The sequence below is a fragment of the Austrofundulus limnaeus genome, unplaced genomic scaffold (assembly GCF_001266775.1).
Source record: "Austrofundulus limnaeus strain Quisiro unplaced genomic scaffold, Austrofundulus_limnaeus-1.0 Scaffold31, whole genome shotgun sequence".
Classification (NCBI taxonomy): Eukaryota; Metazoa; Chordata; class Actinopteri; order Cyprinodontiformes; family Rivulidae; genus Austrofundulus; species Austrofundulus limnaeus.
In genome coordinates this window covers 2,012,320-2,022,697 of record NW_013952433.1, presented here as the reverse complement: position 1 = coordinate 2,022,697, position 10,378 = coordinate 2,012,320, and the positions used below count along the sequence as shown (strand labels likewise).

Sequence of the window (10,378 nt, the reverse complement as noted above, 5' to 3'; positions counted from 1 at the left end):
GGTAACATATTTTTACCTCTCTTCTTTTATATTTTATCTATCTTCATGCTCCTCTGGGTCAGACTCTGGCTCCAACATGTAAGGCTGGATGGACACGTTTTCCCTTGTTGACATCTTTTAATGAATTTGCAAATAAAACGTTTCTGTGCCGCTATATAGTCGTAAATCCCTCTATCAAACTGGTTCTGGAAACTGGAAGGGGGGCGGAGTTTGAAGCGCCTCGTTTCGATTGTTTCCATGTGATTGCAAAGCAAACACATCCAGCAGGTTTTCTTTAAGTACYAAGATTTCTTCCCACAGTCCAAAAACATGTCTGTTAGCTTAATTGATTCTAAATTGATTGCAGGAGTGGATGTGTGCATGCATGGCTGTTTGCCTTGTGTGTGTTCTGTGTTGACGCAGTGATGGAGCAGTAATCCCACCAGGATTATACTCGCTTTTTTGCCTGGTGACAACTGGGATAGACTCCAATCACTTCCAGAACAAAATCACATGAGGCAGGTACAGAAATGAATCAGTATTAGACTGGTCTTTTTTCCAACCCAGAACTAAAACACAACAATTTTTTTTTTTCTGGCAATGCACTTTTTTTCTGTAATATCTAATGTAAGACACTTCCACTAATGTAAATTTCCAAACAGAAAACCAAACATCCCCGTTTCCATATCCACCTCCTCATCTTTCTAAATATTGCTCCTTCATCCCCGGGCAAAATGTGATGTGACGTGAAAACAAGCYACTGTTTCCATGTCACTGACGAAGAATGAAGAGTGGCATTTATCCTCTCGCGTGTTAACTGCTTAGCTCTGTTTTGTTGTCATTTGGAAATAAGAGCGTCATTTCTCTTTGTCTGTTTCCATGCTGAAATATTCAGAAGGCTTTCCTTTTACTTCTGAAACTTTTTGGGTTTGTCTGCATCGTGCTCAATAACGGTATCGGCAAAAAGCGTCGAAGCCCAGCAGCGCTTTGTGTCGTCTGAGTTCTGTTGAGGAGATATTTGTTCAGTCTGTCATGAATACACTATCTCCTTCATGCTAAGCTGCCAGGCACCTGTCAGCATGCAGCACCAGCCCGGAGACGCACTCCACAGACTTTCCATCCCATCCTTTGTTTAAATTCATGCTTTGTTTCTCCTCCTGCCACACCTGACACCACCTTTCGTGTGTCTGATCTGGAAAGTTGACATTTTTGCTCTCGCTTGCAGTCCTATATTATTCCTCTTTAATGGAAAAAWAATAATAATAATGGTGCTTGACAGAAAGCAGCTGTTTATTTGTTGCTTGTTACTGAGTTTATGACAGCAGAATAAAAAGTGTCAGTTTCTTCTAAACCRAACAGTGTTAAAAATAAACCCTCTAACCGTACTAATTGTTTTCTTATTAGCTCGTTAGCTGCCATTTTGCACCACAGTTACTAAAGCGTACGTCTGGGCTTGTTAGCAGCATGCCACGCTCTGTGAAGTCACTGTTGCTACGGCTGAACTGTTGACCAGCGAGGGTTTATCTGGAAATGATGCACATTATCACAGGAGTAGGATTTATTTCTAATGAGAAGAGTGGATTCCACCTTTCACAGTCGTGCTGAATGTTTTCTTCTCTCCACTAAGGAGTTAAACACAAAATAGATTTGATTTTGTGTTTTTTTTTAACTACAGACTGAAGCTAACAAGCTCTGTAATTTATACAGATTTAATCTGAACCCTTTTTTCACAGTTTCACTTTAACAACCCTGATTATTTTATTGAATTTGCCTAAACATTGTGATTAATGATAAATACTTTGTGCTTTTTAAATTGTGAACCATTTGTCATGTTTTCGTATAATTTCTAAAAGCCCAATGAGAACAAGGCAACTCTTGTTTCAGTTTGTTTGTCAAGCAGAAGGTCTTCAATGTATCTGGTTTCATTTTGTCGCACATTTTCTGTCTGTTAATTGTATTTGGCCTTACATCTGAAGTGATTCTTCTGTAAACCTGGAAAGGTCGCGGCTCCATTATGTCATTACTTCCTGTGTGTCACTTTAGGAGCAGCTTCATATCTGCAGCACCTCGGGCTTTAGAGCCATCAACTGAACCAAAGGAAACAGTCAGCTCTTACAGATGCAGTAAAGTCCTGATCAGTGAGGAATATAAATCTGATGGTGTGCATGTGAGTTAGATGGAAAGAAAATGTGGGATTCTGCAGAGATCGTCACCAAGCACCATGCATAAATGCATTGGTGAGCTGAACAGTAATAACCTTCATATCAGTGCTAGTGATCCAGGGATGAGACAAGCCTGCTGGCTGCAAGGAGTCATTTTGTTCTGCATTTGGTGCTTTTTATTATTTTCCCTTTCTTATTGATTTCCTTTCCTCTCTGTTGATCTGTTGGGGCCACTGAGCTGGCCTCTGTTCCTTCCTGCTGCTTCACATTAACATTAACTTACAGAGGATGCTCCTGCACACTGGGCTGTCATGACAGCTTTAGCAGAATAAGAGTTTGTCTCCATACTAACTAGTATTTTTTATAAATATGGACCATAGAATAACTAATGCAATGTTTGTTTCATAAAGTCTAATAGTGGACAAATATTTATGTAGTTTTGATTCTGTATGTTATTCTGTAAGTACCTTGTACTCGTGCTATGATTACCATTTGTTAACCCATAAGAACCTTGAATATTACCCAGTAGATACCCCATCATTACTCTTTATAGTATCCTGTAAGCACCCTGTATGTTAACCTATAAGTACCCTGTATGTTACACCATATACCTTGTATATTACCCTGTGTACCCCGTATTTTACCCTGTAAATACCTAGTACATTACACCATAAGCACCATGTATATTACCTTGTACGTGTCTAGCATGTTAACTTGTAAGTACTCTGTGTGTACCTTATATGTTACCTTGTAAGTACCCTGTATGTTAACCCATACGTACCTTGTATATTACATTATAAGTACCCTGTATGTTACCTTGTACAAATCTAGCATGTTACCCATCTAATACTACATTACACAATATATACCATGTGTATTACAACAAAAGTACCCTGTATATTACACCATAAGTACCATGTATATTACCTTGTACGTGTCTACCATGTTACTCCTTAAGCACCCTGTGTGTTAACCTATAAGTACCCTGTATGTTACACCATATACCTTGTATATTACCCCGTGTACCCCATATTTTACCCTGTAAATACCTAGTACATTACACCATAAGTACCATGTATATTACCTTGTACGTATCTAGCATGTTACCCTTTAAGTACCCTGTGTGTACCTTGTATGTTACCTTGTAAGTACCCTGTATGTTAACCCATAAGTACCTTGTATATTAAATTATAAGTACCCTGTATATTACCTTGTACAAATCTAGCATGTTACCCTTCTAATACTACATTACACCATACATACCATGTGTATTACAACAAACGTACCCGGTATATTACACAATAAGTACCTTGTACTGTATATTACCTTGTACACATCTAGCATGTTACCCTTTATGTACTCGGTATTTGCAGTGTAATATACTGGGTACACAAAGGGTAATATACAGGGTAACGTGCTACATATGTACAAGGTAATGTATAAGGTACTTATGGTGCAGAATACAGGATGCTTATTTTGTAATATACAGGGTATTAATGGTGTAATGTACTTGGTATTTACAGTGTAACATACTGGGTACACAAAGGGTAATATACAAAGCACATTACACCATAGATACCCTGTATATTACAAAATAAGTACCCTGTATTCTGCACCATAAGTACCTTATACATTACCTTGTACGTATGTAGCACATTACCCTACCCTGTGTGTGTACCCAGTATCTTACCCTGTAAAACACTGTAATTGCTATGTATAATTCCACATACTGTAAGTACTCGGCTATATGATGTTTTGCTCCTGTAAGCTGATATTGTCATGTTTTCTTTTGTTTTATTTGTTTTACCACCTATGTTCATACTTAATACACATGCCTTTCTTCTTGTCTTTTCCTGAAATTTCACACTTCTGTCTCCAGTTTTTCACAAAGTCGTTGTGACATCTCACACCAGGCACTGCACTGTTTTATTAATATGATGAATGTCACCAAAATTCCCTTTTGTTGTTTCTGCTTGTGCACTGTCGCTGTAAACACTACGCTGCTCTTGAATTGCCTTTTTGTGTGTGTGTGTGTTTGTTTGTGTGTGTGTGTCAGGTGAAAATCTTTTGCAACTCATTTGTAGCCTTGACTTTTTTTTTGTCCTCACTTGACCCAAACTGTGACAGCTTGCCTTTGACGACAATCCCAGTGAAATAATGGCAGAATGGTGAAGTCTTTGGTGCCCTGCTGCGCTCCTCCCCGCTGATGCTCAGCAGGACGTTACGCATGTGTCCTCCTTTGATGTTCTTTTGTTTGTGCCCTTTTGTGGGAACAGTATGTGCACCTTTTATGTCAGTGCCTCAACAAAGGCACAAACCACTGGTCCGTTCTGTAATCGCAGTCATGGTAACAACTAGATACTGTATATCCTATTCTAGTTCTGCTATCAGGTTGAAACAAAAATCTTGTTTGTGACTCATCAGGTTTTAAAGTGAAAGAATTAAATGAACTATAGCATGTGACATATTCTACATTATTATGTACGGAACAACAACTAAGCCAAAAAAGTTAGATGATTGTAGTTAAATCAAATATATGATTTGATTTAGGTGTAATCGTCTTTAAAGTAAGCAAATGCTTAGTCAAAAGAGAATTATTTGCAACAAAAATGTCAAACTTCAGGCTTCAGTTATTATGTGAAATACTAATGTTTATGGAAATTCTATTAGAAAACTGATCAAGTGTTGCTTGTTTAGTTCTAAAGCCAGAAAAAAAAAACCTTTGCTCCTCAGGAAGAAGATGGCAGCACAAATTAGGCTACAAAGTTGCGTCTTCCAGGACAAGGTTCTTTCAACAAACAACATCAAATTGGAGATGTTTGGCCACACATCAGTACAAATACCTCAATGACACTGAAAAGGACTCCTTATTTCATCCATGGACTTTTCTTTACCCAGCTATTCAGTAATCAAATGTGAGGATCATCTGTCTGAAAAGTGAACTTTTGGCACAAAATGGGTTGTGTCCCAGGAAAATGGTCTTAAGCACAGTAAAAAAAAAAAAACATCACGACACAACAATGAACAAATCAAGGTTCAGACTAGAGCCTGATTGCATTAAGCAAAACCACCCTTTGAATTTGTCAGTAATTATTTACTTTCTCGTGAAACATTTAGCTTCATGGTTTGGATGAATTAAAGTTTAAACCCTGTGACGCAGGCTACAGGGACAGAAAAATGTGCTGCTGCTAATTCTGCTGACCTAAGGTCTTTATATTTCTTTATTTTCACCAGGCAGCAGGTTTATCACAAAAAGCTTCCTAAATGGTGCCAGATCCCGGTGGAAAAAAAACAAAAACTAAATGGACTTAAATAAACTTTAAATATTCAGAATTTGCTGCMTTTATTTCGAGGGCTCATGAACTTTAATTGATCTAGTTTTAGAACATTGTCATATTAGATTTTATTGTCTGGATATTTAAGTAGAAAAACAAGTGGATGCTTCTCATTGGTTTGAGTTCTAATCATTACCACTTTTATGATATGTCACTACAACWTAATTGGAGTGTGGTTTTGTTATGGATACACACATATGGGTGCGTTTGGAAGGCCTGAGGTGGGTGTTTATATTTGTATTCTCAAACGAAGGGTTGGAAAATGACCTGTCTCCTATGATTATATCCTGACTAAGTAGAAGTGACGAGGTAATTGTGAAATCTATTTAAAAGAATTTGTCTCGTCTGTCTTTCTCCGTCTTCCTTCCTTCCTCTCCTGGTGCTTCTCTGTTTTCAGGTCATTAGTCGATTCTCCTCCTCCGCACCTACTCTTCGTCGTCTCATTCATGCGACCGTGTTCTTGTTTTCCTCACAGCCTGTTTTGCCCGTTTTATTTTTACTCATTTTTTTTCTTCCCTTCCTGGCCTTTAAGGCATCACATTTCTTGCTCTCTGTCTGGGAGCAACATGAACAATTCTGATTCTTCTGCTCTTCCAGATTAAGTGTGTTTGTACAAAAAGCCGGCACCAGATCGATCCTGTGATGTGGCTCAGCTCAATAACAGAAAATGTCACAGTTTAGCCTGAAATGAGGGACGGATGACTCTTGCTTACCTTTTTATGTTTCACATGTTGGCATTTGGTTTTCCCTCCTCGCTCAGTCTGTGTTCTGTCTCACACAGTGGCGTCCGTTCCTCCCTGGTTTGAAATATGAGGTGATAGACTCGGCCTACATCTCCTTATACACAGGTAGGAGCTATTTGTTTCAATTCAAGAAAGGTGCTTTTATTTTTATTTTTATTTTTATTTTTTGACAAATGTTGTGGAAACTACTGTAAATAATCACCCACTTACTAAGGTGAAGCATAATGTTTTTGCCTGCGTTTATGTGTAGGTGTTTGTAGAGTCGCAAAATATCTCATGAACTGCTGGACAGAATATTGTAATTTAAATTTTTTCTTGTAGGTTCTTTCTTTTTTGTTTCTCTCTTCGCTTAAAATGATTGTCTGTTATGTAAACAAGTTCATAATAAACCAACTAAATAAAAAAAATCTATTATTTATTCATTTTACTTAAGTCTAGTGTATTTTTATGTTTGGATTCAAGTTAACAGAACCCCCACAGTACATTAACTTTGTAAGAATTAATGACGAACATTATAATTTACCTCTATTTTATTATTTTTTTTCATTTGGATAGTTGCAGATTTTCAAAAAAACACATCCATTTTTCTCTATGTGGTGTAAAAGGCAGTTTTAGTTTCTTTTTATCTAGATGGTATTTGTAAAGAATAGGCTTCCTGAGTAGATGCTTAACCCCGGTAACGCCAAGAACAGGAATGTGTCACAAGGAGTCGGTAACTATACACAGGAGAGACTTCCAGCTGCTCCAAAAAAATAAATWAAAAAAAATAGAAAGATGTGTGGAGTTGTCATCTTGAGCAAAGCTGCAGTGTTGTTTGGATGTTTTCCAAGTCCTGCCGTCTTGTTTATGACAAGCTGTGACAGAGACGAACGAGGCCTCGTACACTCAATGAGGTCACTCGCTGGATTCAGGCATTACCATCTCATCATCTTCCCACAACCCATACTCTCCCCAACACCCCCCCTCCTTCGTGTGTCACACCCTGCTGCTCACTCTCTGTGTCCTCACTCTGGAAAGCATTTGATGTTTGAGAAGAACATTTATAGACTATTCTCAGGGAAACTTGTTCTCTGTTTAATTATTAAGACAGTGGTTTTAAAGCGGCTGCATTGAAAACGAACAGTATTGGGCTTAAGTTAGAGACAATATGTTCTATGTGTGCTTCAGTGGGTTTTTTTTTTCATGTTTTATGAGTTCTTCATTCTTTCGTGCAATGTATTAATGTTTAATGTTTTCATGATGGACACATTGGAATGGAAACAAATTTGAAAAGAATTTAGTAGGGCTGCACGACATTAGGGAAACGTGATGTGTGATAACAGTGCGTCGTATTGCAATGATGATATGACTTGCAATAAATGAACAAACACTTAAGTATGACGTGTTGATGAATTTAAAAAAAGACAACTGATACATAATATCTATTCCAACATGACAGTTTTATTTAAAAAATGCAACTAGACACAGTTGCTGTAGTCGCAGTGAAACAACAAAYGGCATGCAGTTTCTTCATGGCTTTAAAACTTCTCTAACAAAAATATTTTCTGATGCTCTAAACTGAAAAGCGCCCCTTACTAATATTTTTAAAATAAATTATTAAAAATATCTCCAAATAATAACAAATAGTTATTTTTAAAACCACAAGTTGTTTGCCGCTAACATTTTCCTCACTTGTCTCTCTCTCAACCTTTGTGATTCTCACTAAGCGTCCACATAGGGGGCGGGCTTCTAACATAAGAGATCCATCCAATTGGCCAAATATGCGATAAGCTCCATTTGATTGGTCAAATACTCCAAGCTTCCGTGTGATTGACAAAACGCATAAATGCAAACATTTGAGCCAACCATTTACTGTAGTTTATGCAGTTTTTGGAGATATGCCTATTTCACAGGCTGTTATCACGATGATAAGTTTTAAACTGATATACTTTACAGCCTTAGAATTCAGATTCTTATGCTAATTTACCAAACAAATGAGTCAATGTTTAAATTGTTAGTTTTTGCTTTTGTTGGTGGGTAGTGTGCACGAAGTTGGACTCAAGTAAGAGTCGTGATAAATCATAATAATATTACTCATGTAAAGTAAAATGTATGGTGTAGTAAAGCTACAGCAAAATGTTATTTTTTTCCCCAAAACCATTACTCAAGTAAATGTAACTGAGTAAATGTAACTAGTTACTCACCTCTGGATGTGAGGAACACAGATGAGTCAGTTTGTAGGGAAGGCTGTGGAAATCAGGAATGGGATCAACCGATACTTTGTTGTCAGAAAAGGAAGTTTAAAAAGGCTCGTTCTGTACATTTACTCTAGCCTCTTGAGGATAAAAATGCCACTGACCACCCTGGTAATTACAAAGCATTTCTCCCATCAGGCTTTGCTCCTGACATGCCATTAATCACACAAACTCTCTCCTCCTTCCCTGCTATTGATTGGTGTAATTATGACTGCTCTGCTCTTTAATTTCTGTTAACTTCCTTTTTTTTAAAACCTGTCATTATCGGTAAAGATTGCGTGAATRTAAAATCATTTTTCTTGGAGTAAACAAACTTTTTTCTGCTGGTAGTAATAATAATATAATATATATTTTTCCTTATCCAGATGAGTCTAGTCTTAAGATGAACACTGTGGACCACATCCCCCAGACCCTGGCCAGTCACATCCGTCTCTCTGGAGCGTCTTGGCCTCAGGGGCCAGAGGGAGGCGCCRTCATGCAACACGGAGCCGACATGTTGAGGCCGGATCCCAGGGACACCTTCTATAGCAGTAGGGCTTCCTGTTGCTCTTTTTSGTCCWCCTTATTCTGATTTTCGTTGGCATGTTGTTTCCTCCATTAACTGCCCATTTAACTGTTCGCCTCACAGCAGCTGTCAATTAACTGTATTCAGGTGCTTAATAGTTTAATCAGTCGTACTGTGTTCCATTTTATGCTTCCCTCCATCATCTTTTATAGGTTTTGGTCAGTTTTTCCACACATGTGCAGTTAAACAGATTTTCATTTACATTTTATTTTATTTATTTTATTGCTAAAGCTGTTGAATTTTCTCTGCCACTTTCTTCAGCCCCGATGATTGACTCCTTCCGCTTGGAGAACGTTCTCCCGGCYTGTCTTTACTCACCGACCTACGTAGTCAAAGACTTCCCCATCGCCAGATACCAGGGCCTGCAGTTTGTGAGTCACAAATGAACGACATCTGCATTGGTTTTAACTACTTAGGACGGGATTGCTGTGATTATTACAAAAGCCTGCATGTTTGGCCATTTTAAAGTGCTTGGGGAAAAAAATTTCCAGAAATATTCAGTGAAGTAGACAGAGAGAAAGAGAAAAGCGAAACAGATGAGCCGAGCTTATGCTGATTTTGACGTCAACACAGCATCCCTCTCTTTGTGTAAAAACAGAAAGGTTGCAAGTGTTAATTACTGCTGCCCCCTTTAGGTCAGTGTGTGTTACTGCAAGCTTCACAGATGAGCTACGATGCTTTGGGAAAAGAGTGGTGCTTATATATTCAACTGAATGAGTATTGCTTTAAAAGTGCTGCAGTTGAACAATGGTTTTAATTTAAAAGTGGTGCAGTGATTGCAGTGGACAGTAAACTCGATCTATGAGTGTTTACTGTACATAAAGTGTATGAATTTCTTGGGTATAATAACTTAGCCACAACTATTTCTTCAGGTCTACTTATCGTTCGTCTACCCTAACGACTTCACACGTCTCACCCACATGGAACGGGAAAATAAATGTTTCTACAGAGAGTCCCCCATCTACTTGGAAAAGTAAGCTGTCGTTGTTTTTAAGGCACAGTAACATTTGTCTCTGTCTTGTTTATGTGTGCACCGTTTGTGTCGAAAAAGTGTTTTTTATTTTTATTTTATTTGATGTTCATGACTTATTTGAGCTCTTACTAGGGAATTACACCACTTTGAAACATTAACCTTCACTTAARTTGTGTGGCTGTGTGTGTGTTTTTCTTTTTTTTTTTATGTTTGCCAGGTTTGGTTTCTACAAATACATGAAGATGGATGAGGAAGAGGACGACAGATCGTTCTTTTTCCCCAACCCAGATGGTAACTAATAATGAGCAAACACACACTCGTCACAGTCTTCCAAATTCCAACCCCAGACACACACACACACACACACACACACACACACACACACAC

At 38.0% G+C, this 10,378-nt stretch overlaps 1 protein-coding gene across 1 annotated transcript in view; it reads left to right on the top strand.

Annotated features, from left to right (window-relative positions):
• b4galnt4a (beta-1,4-N-acetyl-galactosaminyl transferase 4a) overlaps window positions 1-10,378 on the top strand; it is a gene marked incomplete at its 5' end in the record, with an annotated part of 105,494 nt that overhangs the window by 85,651 nt on the left and 9,465 nt on the right. The window contains 5 exon segments of the mRNA XM_014005565.1: window positions 6,258-6,324; window positions 8,819-8,983; window positions 9,280-9,389; window positions 9,891-9,991; window positions 10,209-10,282. Of these exon segments, the coding sequence (XP_013861019.1) occupies window positions 6,258-6,324; window positions 8,819-8,983; window positions 9,280-9,389; window positions 9,891-9,991; window positions 10,209-10,282 (517 nt within the window).